At 39.0% G+C, this 15,802-nt stretch overlaps 1 protein-coding gene across 1 annotated transcript; it reads left to right on the forward strand.

Annotated features, from left to right (window-relative positions):
• The first annotated feature begins 1,769 nt into the window (after positions 1-1,769).
• LOC140835401 (glutathione S-transferase T3-like) lies at positions 1,770-2,897 on the forward strand. Its single transcript, XM_073200893.1, has one exon. It carries the CDS (start codon positions 1,770-1,772, stop codon positions 2,895-2,897), a length of 1,128 nt encoding a protein of 375 aa, XP_073056994.1.
• The last annotated feature ends 12,905 nt before the right edge of the window (positions 2,898-15,802 follow it).

Raw genomic sequence — 15,802 nt, forward strand, 5'->3', positions numbered from 1 at the left:
TGATGATGATCAAGAAAGATGAGGAGATTTTCTTGGATGGTGGAGATAATGAAGGCAATGGGGGGTTGTAATAGTAGTACGGAAAGTAAGAAACAATCGGGTTCGGCGGCGGCGGCGCTGGCCCAGTTGGGTACGGTGGTGTCGGCTGAGGTCTGTAGAATCCACCGCCACCAGGAGGTGGAGGTGAGTAGTATGTATAGGTTGGCTGTGGTGGTGTTGGGCTGTAGTAGTAGACAGGAGGAGATGGTGGAGGTGGGCACTTGACAGTGGTGGCCGGCGGTGGAGAGGGCGGCGGCGGCGAAGGTGTGTTGCAAGGGTTGTCACAGGCTGAGCACATAGTGCATTCGATCTGGTACTTGGATCCAACCCATGATTGACCACTGAGATTCTCTTCCGCCATAACCATGAATCCATTTCTTGATGCAAGTAGCAACAATAGCATCAAGAATTTGAGCACAATATGATGATTTCTCTGCATATCTTGAAATTAAAAGGTACAAAGATTGAAAATATAAGGAAGACTGATGGAATTTAGAAGCCGATATCCAAAAAATTTCCTGGGATTTTCAAGAAATGGAAGAGTGGAGAGTGGAGAAAAAGGAGGTATCACGTGAAATGATGAGAGAGATGGTGAGATGAGAATATGGAACCATAGCCTTTACTCTCTTTACTTTGAAGCTACACCAGTTTTACCTTTTGTGGTGTATTAAGAAATGTTGAACTTAAGACACCTGAGCTCCACTGCCATAATCGGGGTTACTTCGATGCTACATGTGAGGCAATGTCCCACATATTTTAGATGGGCAAGATTCACATATATATATGATTTTAAAAAAATTAATAGACGCTATGTATGTGCGACTAAATTTGTGCCCTAAATTCTATCATAGGGATAGTGTCCCTACATATAAGATGAAATCAACATATAATCGGGCAATCCACGTGTCAGTTGTTCGAGTTCGAGTTCTCTCAACCTCTATATTAGGAATATAACAAAAAAAAGGTTCAACTTAATAAAAAAAAAATCATCCACAACATTTTCATTTCTTGTACCATTTTTTATAAAATTGACACACACACACACACACACACACACACACACACACACACACATATATATATATATATATATATATATATATATATATATATATATATTATTAGTATGAATTAGGGCACCCACAATGGGGTGTTAAATGGGTGTTATAACACCCATTTAACACCCCTCTCCAATGTGAGTGGGCGTTATAACGCCCACTCACAGGAGAGAGGGCATGGGGCGTTCAAAGAATTGAACGCCCCCGTGCCAGTTTATTTTTTTTAAAAAAATTGGTCAATTAGCGACGGTTTTATAACAAACCGTCGCTATTAGCGACAGCTTTTTAATAGCCGTCGCTGATTTGCTGACATGCGGGCCCCACGTGTTTTGAATTGAACATTTAGCGACGAATTACATAAACCCGTCGCTGTTGGCGAAAAAAACCGCCGCGATTGGCGACGGATAATTTAAACCGTCGCTAAATGCAAAGTTCCGTTACACATTCAACGGCTAGTAAACGGCTACTTTACATTAAATTCATCTATAAATACTCATCACTTTATACAACTTATTTCAATTATTCACACAACCAAATCACTCTAAAAAAATTCTCTCTACTATTTTCATCATCTCAATTTTATTTTGAAAATTTATTTCTATTATCCTATTTTCCTCGAAAATGGATTAAAGTTACCGAGGATTTTTTAGGAATTTCGTGAATTCCCAAAAAATGCCGGAGGAAAATACTTCTTCCCAAAATTCACAAATTCCCCCAAATTATCCATATTTTCCTTATCCACCAAATTATCCACATAATCCATACCCACCAAATTATCCATATGGTCAATATCCACCAAATTATCCATATAATCCATATCCACCAAATTATTCATCTAATCCATGTGCAACCGGTATGCCTTTTACATCTCCGACAGAAAATGAACCGTTTACTCCAACTTTTGTTCCGGAGACTCAACTTTCTGACCGTGAATCCCCAATCGAACTTCCGAATTTGGATAAGGCGGATTCTGGCACTGCTGGTAGGAGAAAGCGGTCAACATGGAGTAAAGTTGAAGACGAGGTTTTAGCGAGATCATTTGTCACTATCAGCGATGATCCAATTGTCGGCAACGACCAGAAGGCGGATGCTTTTTGGGGACGTGTTGCAAGCTACTACAATAAAAATCGTACTCCAGGTACACCCAGCAGAATTGCAAGTGTCATACGATCGCACAGGCACAATACCATACAAAAAAAGGTATATCGCTTCAATGCAAATTACAATAGTGTATATAGTGCGTATCGTAGCGGCCACAGTGATGAGGATATATTGCGGCTTGCGTATGAAAAATATCGTGAGAAAAATAACGGCGTTGCATTTAATCTCGAGCATGCGTGGAGAATCGTAAAAGACCGGCCAATGTTTACTCCACAGTCTGTCGATCACCATGTTAGCACAAAGAAGGCGAGGACCTCAGAGTCAGGGGCAAGCAACACGTCATCTAACCAAGATGCAAGTCTACATGTAGTCTTAAATGAAGAAGAAACTCGTCCAATGGGTCATAAGGCAGCAAAGAGAAAGGGAAAAGGGAAAATGAAATCTGACATTGAAGGTATGACGATTAATTTGGACAAAATGTTTGCAAAATTTACTGAGTATACAAGCGTAAAAAAGGTTGAAGTTGAAATGAAACAAAAACAACTCGAAGTTGATGAGATGAAAGCAAAAGCTGCCTTAGCCAAAGTTGAACTAAAGGAATACGCAATCCTTTCGAAAGACACTTCACAAATGACAGAAGCGCAACTTAGCCTACACGAACATCTATGTGAAAAGATTAGGGCGAGATGGAATTTGTAATTTTAATTTATTGTAATTTTCGATTATTGTACTTTTCAATTATTGTAATTTTGGAGTATTGTACTTTTCAATTATTGTAATATTCGATTATTGTACTTTTCAATTATTTAATTAATTTTAAATAGATGTCGTTCGTAATATAAGATAAAATTATTTTACGCAATAAATACATTTAAAATAAATAATATTATTTATTTTAAATAATAATAATATTATTTATTTTAAGTAATAATCATTTAAAATGTGTAAAAAAATTGAAATTATATTTATTTAATGTAAAATAATAGTAAGATGAATGAGTGGACAGCGGGACCCACAAATAATGAGTGTGAATGTTAAAATGAATGTGGGAGAAAAGATGTGTTAATGTAATGTGTATGTGGAATGTGGACCCCACGATTTTTGATGAGGTGGTGGGTGTTATAACACCCACCAATGCGGGTGCCCTTATGATAGTCTCTATCAATGTAGTATCATATGTTAAAATTATGCGATACAAGTTATTTTATTATTTAAAATTAATGTTAATATACTTGGTACTTTTTTGCAACTTTAGAAAAACATTTTTTTAAAGGAGTTAGAGAAGTATTTTATGATATTGAATAACTTATATTGCGTGACCCTTGAATTTTTTACATTCTTAATAGGGTCATAATATTGTGTAGTTGAAGAGAGCGACGATTTTTTTTCAAATATTTTGTCGTTATTTTTTAATTTAATTACGTCGCTAATTCAAATCAGCGACAATTTTTGAAAAACAGCGATGATTTTTCAAAATCTGTTGCTAATTGCTTATATATACCACCTCATTCTATTCATTTTTTCTAATGGTTTTCGCCTTTTCTCTTTGATAGGATCGTTTTTTTTTTCTTTTTTTTTCCTCAAACATCTTTAATTCTAACTACTATAACATGTTTTTTTTAATTAATTTTGCAGATCTGATCTTAGAATTGATCTTTTTAACTTCACGCTTCCAACATGTGTTTATATATATATATATATATATGTTCATTATAATATATATTTAGTATAATTCTTTAGCACATATGTTAGATGTATAGACGCAATATAAATATTTCATGTCATTTACATATTTTATTGTTAAGATGCATGTGAAATTGTATAACTCTATGTTAGATTATTTCATTTATGTATTATTTAATTGTATGTTAGATCTACATATTATATATAGATAAAAGCATTTCGTAAATTGGATGTATCAAGATATATTAATGATCTTACAAGTATTATTATTAACGAAGTTTTTTAAAGATAAATAATGTATGTTATAATTTTTTTTAATACACTAACAATAAAATTTATGTAGTAGCTCGTATTCTACTAAGTTAATTAAACATCATTAAGTATTTTTAATTAAGTAAATAATGTGTTAATTGACAATGGAACCGCCATAGCTGATTTCAGAAGTCATGACAGCCTAGGTAGTGGCTGAGCAGACGTGGCTGAGCAGAAGTGGCCGAGCCAAACTGGTACTAGGGAATAAGTCCGAACTAGTGCTAGGGAATATGTCCAAACTAGTGCTAGGAAATAAGTCTGAACTGGTGCTAGGGAATACGTCCGAACTGGGTTGTTGATTAGGGAGTGAAGTTAGGGTCGGGATAGTGAGCTGAGGTGTCCAGTAACGTGTCACAAGTCGGGACATGTGGCTTTGTGCATGTGGCCGAGTGACAGGTAGCCGAACAGGTGTCAAAGTGCATGGCATTGTGTTGACACGTCCATGCATGAAAGGTCTCGGGAGTCCCGAACTGAGGTCTATAAATAGGCCATAGGATTTCTCACTGTGAAGGGGATATTGTGTATTTATAGTGCAAGTTCTAGCCATGCAGTCCAGACAGAGGTGAGCAGTTCGGACAAGACAGAGCAGAACAGTCCGGACAAAGCTGAGCAGTCTAGACATGTCCGAGCAGAGCAGTCCGTATAGAGCAGAGCAGTCCGAGCAGGGTAGATCAGAGAAGTCTGAGCAGAGCAGGGCAGAGCAGTCCGGACAGAGCTGAGCAGTGCGGGCAAGTCAGAGCAGAGCAGTTCGAGCAGAGCATAGCAGTCCAGACAGAGCATAGCAGTCCGAGTAGGTCAGAGCAGAGTAGTCCAGACATGAAAAAAAGTTCGGATAGAACTGAGCAGAGTAGTCCGGACAGGGCAGCTAGGGAACAAAGCAGTCAGGGAATGAACTGTTTGTACATGGACAAGTTGGCCTCAGAGCATCGTCATCAGTGGGTTGACGACTAAAGAAGGTTTGGAATTGTAACATTATTATTTCAGGAGTTTTTGATTTTCTAGTTAAATCTGGTAGATATGTTTTAGTTATGGTTTTCGCTTGATGTATAGGCTTGGACAAGACCTGGTTGTTCTGGTTTTTTCCTGTGGATTAGGATTGGTGTGATAGAGGTACGAAAGTACTATCCGAGATATCCCGGTCGAGTATACATTCTTATATGTGTAGCATGATTATTTGCTGCATTGATATATGTCATATGATGCATGCTATTCACGCTTTATGCTGCATGTTGCACTTCATGTTGAGCCGTATCTCCTTCGAGATAGCCTTTACTGTTGAGCTGTATCTCTTTCGAGATAAGCTATATCTTGTGGGGCCGCTCAGCCTTTTCTTGTGGATGAATAGACAACGAGAGTACACAGTGGTCGAAGGGTCAGGAGGGCTTCGGTGATCCGGGACATTTTAGGTCCATTTATGACCTTGTAGTGTATGTAGTGACCCAGAGGAGTACCGGGCGGCACTATCCACTTGGCGTCTCTAGATGGAGAATGTTGAGATATCACGCCCGGAGCCCGGAGCCCGCGCCCACGTCTGCGTGACTGCATAATGGGCCCCTATAGCAACTACTTCGTGTTCGTCCTCGCATTACAAAAATGATTAATCCAAGTTGTTATAGAAGTCCATTGTAAGCTATTATAAACTCATTTTAAATCTTTAATTTTTAAGATGTGAGACAAGGGTATCATAATCACCCATCCTTCAGAACACGACGTCCTCGTCGCGGCCTGACCACTCGATCCACCAGCGCTGAGAATCTAGTGGTGGCTCCCACAGGTTCAGGAGGTGGCTCCCGTCATGTAGCACTTTGCCCCGCAGGTTCAAGAGGTGTCACATAGAACTTATTTCCCGATGTTCCATTCCGGTGACCGGCTCTGATACCATTTTGTCACGCCCCGAACCCGAGCCCGTTTCTGCGTGACTGAAAAATGGGCCCCTATAGCAAATACTTCGTATTCGTTATCGCTTTAAGAAAATGATTAACCCAATCTGCTATAGAAGTACATTGTAGCAATTATAAACTCATTTTAAATATTTAATTTTTAAAATGTGGGACAAGGGTATCACATGAGATCTTTTGTGATTCCTGTTTCTTGACTACCCTGGTATCATATCATAGCATATGCATGTCATATAAGTTTTTATACTCATGATTTTGTATCAGGCGTTCTTATCGCTCACGTCCTCTTTTTCGTTTATCTTGGGCACCCCATTCCCATGGGGTAGGCCTCAGGTCGGATGGCTTAGGAGGAGGAGGAGGACGTTGAGTAGCCAGTTGATTTAGTTTATCAGTACTATTTTGATTCGTTATGGTTGTACCTTATATTTTGGTTTGAGTTATTTTGGACTTTGATTGGGTTGTATAACTATTTTTTATTGACCCTTTACAAAATTATTTTTTATTATTGTTAATTAGGTTAATTGCATGCTTAGTTCTTGATTACTAGGCGACTGGAACGGGTCACTACATTTATGTTATCAGAGTATGCAAATGATTTTGGGATATAGATTCTGTTTTAGGATTTTCGTTGACCATTTCACAGTTTTCCTCCATTTTGTCTTGTAGCGAGGGCTGACCACCTTGGTGATGAGAGTAGTCATGGCAGTGTAGGCCGTTGGGGTGACCAAGATGACCAGAGGCATCATCGTGAGCATCATCATCGTCGGGATGGCCCTAGGCGTTTTGAGATGCATCGTTTCATTCAGATAGGGCCTAAGCCTTTAGTCGGTGGTGAGACTCCCGATGTTGTAGAGGATTGGTTAGAGCTCATGGAGAGTTATTTCCGTGCATTCCAATGCACCGAGGAGCAACAGATGGAGACCCTTGGTTTTCTTCTTGAGGGGCGTACACGCAAGTGGTGGCAATTGACTTCTGCGCCAATAGTCTAGTCTCATGGTAAGGTGACTTGGGCCAACTTCCATGCAGCTTTCATGCAGCTATATTTTCCTCCAACCCTTCGCCAGGAAAAGACGATTGAACTTCTAAGTCTTAAGCAGGGGAGTATTTCTGTTGACGAGTATCAACAAAAGTTCTTCGAGTTGTTGCCTTTGCTCCTCATATTAGTGGCAGTTCCGAGCCCAAGTATGAACATTTTCTTCAGGGCCTTAACTAGGAGATCTTTGATCGAGTCACTGTCTGTGATGATCCTAATTCTTATGAGGGGTTAGTGAACGGTGTTGCTAGGCAGAGATCAGTCTGCAGCGTGGTAGGTCTATTCTGTCTTCTCAACCTTCGAGTACTTTGAGCCCTCGATCTCAGTCTTTCAAGAATTCTGGTTCTTATTCTTCTGGATCTTGATCTAGCGTTGTTTTTCCCTTTGGTAAGAAGAAGGTTTCTTGTGTGCATTGTAGGAAGAACCATCCATCTGAGCAGTGACGAACAGCTGCAAGAGCTTGTTTTCAGTGCGGAGAGATGAGTCATCTTAAGAGGAATTGTCATCGGTTGCGAGGTGGAGCAGGATTTGGTTCCAGATCTCAGACGACTGTTCAACAGAGGCAACAAGGTCAAGTAGTGGGCAGTTCGAATCTTCGACCTCGTGGCAAAGGTTAGGTATTTTCGCAGAACCAGGATCAGGCTCCGGATGATAAAGGTAGTGTCATAGCAGGTACTTTTTGTTTATGCGTTATTCTTGCTTTTGTTTTATTGATATGAGAGCATCACATTTATTCATATCTGCACGAATTGTTAAGCGTCATAAGTTGCCGTATGTTTCTTTGGACGTCATTCTTTCTGTTTCTACTCCGATGTGTCATTCGGTGTCAACGAAGCGTCTAGTGATGGGTTGTCCTTTAAGTTGACTGCAATCTTATGATCCTAGAGGTGGAATACTTTGCTTGTATTCTGGGTATAGATCTGTTGAACACCTACCGAGCTACTGTGGATTGTTACCAGAAGCTTGTTTAGTTTTGTACGACTGAGAGCTCTAGTTTGTTTTTCTATGGTGAGGGAGCACGACCTCCGATGCCAGTGATATCCGCTCTAAAAGCTTGTCGTGCTTTAGAGTCGGGCGGGGGAGGCTACCTCATCTATGCGATTGATTCGTCCTGTAACGATCATGGGCCATTAGGCTGAACAAACATGAGCCTCGTCCCATACCCACGCACCACTACTGGTCATGGGTCGTTAGGATGGTCCAGCATGCGCATGCACCGTCACTCATAGAATATCCAACCCCTGGAAAGTGGGTTCTTTTGCCTCCCCCAACACTTGAACCCAGGACCTCCAGGCTTAAGTACCTAGAATCCTAAAGCCTAACTGGTGCCAACACTTTAGGAATCTAGGTACTTAAGCCTGGAGGTCCTGGGTTCAAGTGTTGGGAGAGGTGAAAGAAACCACTTTCCAGGGGAGGGATATTCTATTAGTGGCGGTGCATGGGCATGGGCCTAGACTATCCTAATGATCCATGACCAGTAGTGATGCTGGGGTATGGGCCGAGGCCCATGTTGGTTCATCCTAATGGCCCATGATCGTTAAAAAAAAGCGTCTTTTTTTTTAATGACCATGGGATATCCCGGTCTTGGGCTCCCTCGGGGGCCTTGTCCCATCTCGGGTTCTCACTGGGGCCTTTTCCCTCACGAGCTTTCTCAAAAATTCTCCAGCCGAGGCACTGGGGTTTTTACCTTCTCAGGATTCGAACCCAAGACCTCCTGGACATATAGGTCTGGCAAAGCAATCTTGGTACCAGTTGTAGAGCCCAAAACAAGAACACATAAACCCATGCATTTATTTAAATTGATAATTTACTTAATTAAGTTTAAAATGATTTTAGTGATGCATGATTTATGAAATTTCATTATTTTAAATTATTTATGTTTATGTGATGCACGCTAAAATGTTTTCTTGAGTTTATGTTTCAGGCGATTATTCGACGCGGGGATCAGGAAATGAGACCGGCAACGATTTGGGCGATATGAAAATTGAGGTATTTTATTTCAAGTCAAAAAGTGGCATTTTAAATGATTTATTAAGTTTTTAGCATTTTTAAATCCTAATTTATTAACTAGTTGATTATTATGATTTTAAACTTTTAAAGATTTAACACTTGTGCATTTTATTTTAAATTAGGATATTTTATTAAAGATTAGTAGGGGTAGTATTTTAATTAACTTGTGAATTGAGTTAGCATTTTAATTAGCATTTCAATTGTGTAATTAAGCAAATTTATTCCCTCATTCAATTAAAACTCACGCACACACCGTTTTCCACACACACACACATTAACGATAACACACACACATTTCGTTGCCTCTTCATTTCATTATTTTGTGATAAAACTTAGGGTTCTTAGAGTTCTCTTCTAGCAGCCACCTTGCCCCTCGATTTTCAGCGATTCACGTTGGGTTTTCTTCAAATAATCGCGCCGCAATTCGTTCTGGATCAACCCTCGCATCTTTCCCGCTTCGGTATCGTCGTTTCAAGTGTTTTAAAGATCAAGTCATGTATAATCTTTTATTCAATCCATCGATCTTGTCATAGTAGATATTGTATGTTATGCATGAAAATTTGTTTATTATGTGCAAAGTTTGGTTTTCTGAAAATATTTTCTACACAAAATCGTAGTAAGTAGCGTTATCTTTGATTTGACAGTAAATTCGTAATTTTTGGACAAAAAAAGAGTGCGATATAGCCTTTTTCATGTGACTGCTCAAGGAAAGATTTTTTTTAAGAACACGAAACAGTTGTTATCTATCAATTCGAGTGCTGCGATTTTTTGATCGTTGTTTGGAAATACTTTCAACATATTAATTGTCGTACATCGTGTTATTTTCGATTTGATAGCAAATTCGTATTTTTCTAATAAGATATCAGGGAGATATGATTTTTCTCGTGACATCGCTCAAGGAAAGATTTGTTTTTACATCACAGAACCATGTTTGCTGTCAATTCAAGTATTGCGACTTTTTCGTCGAATTTCTGAATATTTTTTCAACATATGAATTGTATTATGTCCTGTTATCTTCGATTTGACAGTAAATTCGTATTCTTCTGATAAGAAATGAGGGAGATATGATTTTTATCGTGACATCGCTCAAGGAAAGATTTGTTTTTACATCACAGAACTCTGTTTGCTGTCAATTCAAGTAGTGCGAATTTTCCGTCGATTTTATCAGCATACTTTCAACATATGAATTGTCGTACGTCGTGTTATCTTTGATTTGACAGTAAATTCGTATTTTTATAATAAGAAATGAAGGATATATGATTTTTACCGTGACATAGCTCAAGCTGTGAAAATTTGTGCATGTTCTTCATTTTTTCTCAAGTTTTGGTTGCAGGCTTCGTTGGGATCTTCTGAATCTTTGCTGCCGTGGTTAAGGTATCATGGCTAGAGCATACCAACGAAGCCCTTGACGTTTTTAAGTATGTTCGACGTGCAAAGAAAATATTTTTATGTTTGTGAGGAATGCTAATTGTCTTGTGACCAATTATGAACGGATTTGGAAGTCGGAGAACGTGGCCGAGGAACTCTCCACCCCGGTAAAGCATGATCGGGTTTAGATCAGGATTGGAAAGCGGTAAAGCATGACCATGGACCAATCCACCCGGTAAAGCATGACCGGAGATCTCATGTATGTGGTAGTGGACATCCCTGCCACCGGTACTGTGGTTTAGTCTGATCAGACGCATTTATGTATGAGTCACTTACTTTGAAACATATCTGTACGCGAAAATGGTTATATTTATTTATGTGCAAGTATGTATGATGCATGCATGTTTAAGAAATGTTTTATGAAATGTTGGCATGTCTATGTTTATGTAAGTACGTTCAAGTTTTAGTATGTACGCTCTACTTTTAAAATACATGTGGTTTTATTACGTATTATTTGTTATTCTCAGTTTATACATGTTGAGTATTTAGACTCACTAGACTTGATCGATGCAGGTGAGGACGAGCATGAGGAGACGAGAGGTGGGGGCCAGTGAGCTGGCTCGGACTGCGCCGAGGTTAAACCCAAGGACTGCCTATGTTTTTAAGAACTTTATGCATGTTTCAAATACTCTGATTTTCATGAGTTTGTTTACGATATTTAAACGATTAATTTTTGCAAACTTTGTTTGTAATTGTTTTTATTTCAAATTTTTTTTTAGACGAGCGTATTATTTTTTTAGCGCAATGTGAAAGTTTATTATTTATTTAAGAAAATTTTTATTTTTCCATAAATTTTAAAATAGTTTAAAAGTATGGTACATTACACGTCCACATGTAGTGTTGGTATAGATGATCTTCCAGTGGTTTGTGAATTTCCTGATGTTTTTCCAGATGAGATTCCTTGTTTTCCTCCGATTAGAGAGGCGGAATTTGACATCGAGTTAGTGCCAAGGACTGCACCGATTTCTCGTGCACTCTATCATTTAGCTTCGTCAGAGATGAGAGAATTGAAGCAGCAGTTGCAGGATCTTCTTGATAAACGTTATATTCGCCCGAGTGTTTCACCTTGGGGAGCTCCAGTCTTGTTTGTCAAGAAGAAGGATGGATCGATGTGACTTTGTATTGATTATCGCCAGCTGAATCGTGTGACGATAAAAAACAAGTATCCATTACCTCGTATTGATGACTTGTTCGATTAACTTCAAGGTACTTCTGTGTACTCCAAGATTGACTTGCAATCTGGTTTTCATCAGATGAGAGTCAGAGATGTTGATATTTCCAACACTGTATTTCGTACTAGATATGGGCATTACGAGTTTCTAGTGATGCCATTTGGATTGACGAATGCACCAGCGGTGTTCATGGATCTGATGAACAGAGTCTTTCGTGATTATCTGGATCAGTTTGTTGTGGTTTTTCATCGAAAATATCTTGATTTATTCTTACAGTGTGGAGGAGCATGCCCAACATTTGAGGATTGTGCTGCAGATTCTTCATGAGAAGCAATTGTATGCTAAGCTGAGTAAGTATGAGTTCTGGATTAATCGTGTTGTATTCCTTGGTCATGTGATTTCCAAGGAAGGAGTTTCTATGGATCCTAGCAAGATTGAGACAGTGCTTAATTGGTCCTGTCCGACGATAGTGGCCGAGATTCGTAGTTTTTTGGGTCAGTTAGGACATTATCGTCGATTTATCGTGAATTTTTCTCATATAGCTAGACCATCGACACAGCTTACTCGAAAGGATGTTCCATTTGAGTGTTCATCTGAGTGCAAAGATAGTTTCAGAGAGCTTCCCCGACTTCTGACTTCTGCACATGTTTTTGCCTTACCATTAGGATTTGATGGTTTCAGTGTCTACACCGATGCCTCTTTGCAGGGCTTAGGGTATGTGTTGACACAAAATTGTGGGGACCCAAACCTAATTCGTCTTTTTAATCATTATTAGGGTTATTTAATTAATCTAGGTCTAATTTTTTTAATTACAAATGCGGAAACGTAAAGTAATTAATCTGATATAAATGTCAACATAAAGTACAAATCATGTACAACATATGTTTATCGCAACTAGAGTTCAGCCACTACATCAAGTACTGAAAATCAATCTACTCTAAGTCCGGATCTCCACGCTAATCTTGAATCTCGTTCTCTTCGTGACCCTGATCATGTCCCACCTGTTGTCATGCACACATACAAACAAGACAACAGCCGGATAACTCCGGTGAGAATGATATTCCCAGTATAAACCAAGTATACATGCATTTCATATAAACACATATAACATCATGAAACAGATGTTCATAACATGTATCCCAATCAGAAACATGAATCAATATCAAACTGTAAATCATACTCTGAACATGTACCATAATCAGGAACATGAATCGGTATCAACCAGTAAATCATACTCTGTGACTCTTAGACTCAGACTCAACTCATTCCTAATCTAGGGATCCCGGTTTCTGGACATTGTCACATATATTGAATCTCAGCGATAGGAATGAATCAACTCCTAAGCGATATCGATATAAACCAAACATCCAGCGTCTTGGCAAATCAGCCGAAGACTTGGCGCATCAGCCAATGACCAGGCAAATCAGCCTATGATTCAATACATACTCCGTCTATAACTCAATAGACCACACATATCAATTTCATAATTGCAGATATCAATGCAATAAAATAAAGTATGCGATTTAGGGAAACTCAAGTCAAATCCAACTCGAGTTGTGCAATCCCGAATCCACATTGATTTATACCTTTCTCTTCTCGGTTTGATGAAGTCGAAGTCTCGAATTCAATTCTGTCCATATTCAATCTGGTAATGACTATATCGAATATACTGTGTCAATGTACAACTCAATTCAAGACGTGTTCTGATCAATACTCATATCTAGACATAATCTGATCAATGTCAACTATACAACGATACAATCTCAATCAATAACGAATCTGAGTAATATCAATCTGCTGATATTTCGACGACATAACAATACAATCTCAATAACCCCGTCAATCTCAACATCACAGATATAATAATACGGCTCATAATCAATATCAGTATAACTCATAATCTCAAAAATAACATATCATAATCTCAAATCTGTACAATCTCGATAATATCAGTTCTGAAAATCATAACAATTGCATAAACAGTCTGTTCTTCAATCTGACTTCAATTATACAATGTCTAGTATATCCAGAACACCATATATCAATCGTATCTGATTCTGGCAGTATCATAATTTCAAATCATATCAAAAAAACATAAGAAACTTACGTCCAGTCGAAGCCTGTAACGAGAGGGTCACTGTACTGAAGTCGGATTACAAATCAGACGAACGAATTCTGAACAATCAATTTCTAACCTTTGAGGAAGCTAGAAGGATTTTGCCTCGATTCTTTCTTTCCTCTTGCTGAGTTTCGAAGGAAATGAGGAATCTTAACTTTAATATTGCATGGTAGAGTACATGTGGCTCTTCCTTCAATCAGCACGTCTCGCACATATGCGCGACCCTCCTCGGTGCATATGCGCGAGACATAATGTCTCGGCGCGTAACATCACGGCAGCTCGCGCATATGCGCACCCCATCGTCGCGCATATGCGCGAGACATACTGTCTCGGTGCACAAACACTCGTGCATATGCGCGCCTCCAGCCGCGCATGTGTGCGCAATGTTCTGTTCCAGCTTCTTGGCTACTGCCCACCTCGCGCATGTGCGCATCTTCAAGCCGCGCATGAGCGGGCAATGTTCTGCCTACTTCGCGCAGATGCGCCTGGCAGGGTCGCGCATATGCGCGAGGGCTCCTCCTCGCACATAATTTAATCTTCTTTTCTTCTATCCCAATCTGACTCGTTTCGTCTATAATCACATCAATTTATCCACAAATCATTTCAGATTATGATAATCAAATTCTCGGGCCTTACATTTCTCTCCCTCTAAGATATGATTTCGTCCCCGAAATCACAAGCAATTTAATCAGATATCAAATCAAATATCCATCAGATACAATAAGGAATGGAGAATAAAAGCGAAATAAGGATACTCACATCAATAAAGAAATTCTAGGAATCTCTGTCTCATGTCTGACTCGGTCTCCCAGATAACTTCTTCGATGCTATGACAATTCCACTGAAATTTCATAAGCGGAATAATCTTCGTTCAGAGTTGTTTTTCTTTACGATCGAGAAATCTGAATCGGCTTCTCGAAGTTATTCAGTGTCTCATCCAGTTCGGCCTCGTCTGGTTCAATAACATGTGAAGCATCAGGCCGATATCTCCTCAATAACAATACATGAAAAAATCAGGTATTTTTAATAAAAAGGCGGTAATACGAGTTGATAGGCATGATCTTCTATCTTCTCAATAATCTCATACGGCCTAATATATCATGGAGACAACTTCTCTATCTTTTCAAATATGATAACTCCTCTAAAAGGTGAAATCTGCAAGAATATTTAGTCTCCTGCCTCAAATACCAACGGTCTATGTCAAATCTTGGCATATTTGGCCTGTCTGTCTTGAGCTGTCTTCATTTTCTTCTGAATTAGCTTTACTTTTTCTGTCATATCTCTGATCATATCAAGTCCGATCTCAAGTACCTCAAAGATATTATCCCCATACGAAGGGAATCTGCAGTTCTCATTGTACAATGCCTCGAATGAAGCTATCTCAATACTCTTATGCTAGCTATTGTTTTACGATAATTCACAAGGTGACAATGAATCTTGTCAACTAGTGCTAAAATCAAGCACTGCAGCTCCATAGATATCCTCCAGTGTCTGAATAGTCCGCTCTGACTATCCATCGGTCTGTGGATGATATGTGAAAGAGCATGTTGTATACTCTGCCAAAAGTACGAAATCAACAGAAAATCACGGTATAAAATAATCAACTTTAGCACTTCATGCAATCTAATCACTTCTTTGGCAGAAGTCTCGGTAATATAGTCATATCTGTACGTCTTCATGTACGAACTAGCACCCGCAAACTTAGTCAGTCTGTCAATCTTAACTCAATTTAATGCTTAATTTCGGGAGGAATGCAGTAGCTTCGTCACGAAATCCCTGGAAATGTAATCTCATTTCCATTCAGGAATGGATAAGCTATATAAGGAACCTCCTGGTTTCTATCTTTCTGTATTTACCTGCTGGCAATTCAGACATTTCGATACAAACTCTGCAATATCTGATTTTATCCGTTTTTCTCAAAAACTGTCTTTTCAGGTCATTGTACATTT

Source organism: Primulina eburnea, chromosome 6 (assembly GCF_022965805.1).
Source record: "Primulina eburnea isolate SZY01 chromosome 6, ASM2296580v1, whole genome shotgun sequence".
Lineage (NCBI taxonomy): Eukaryota > Viridiplantae > Streptophyta > Magnoliopsida > Lamiales > Gesneriaceae > Primulina > Primulina eburnea.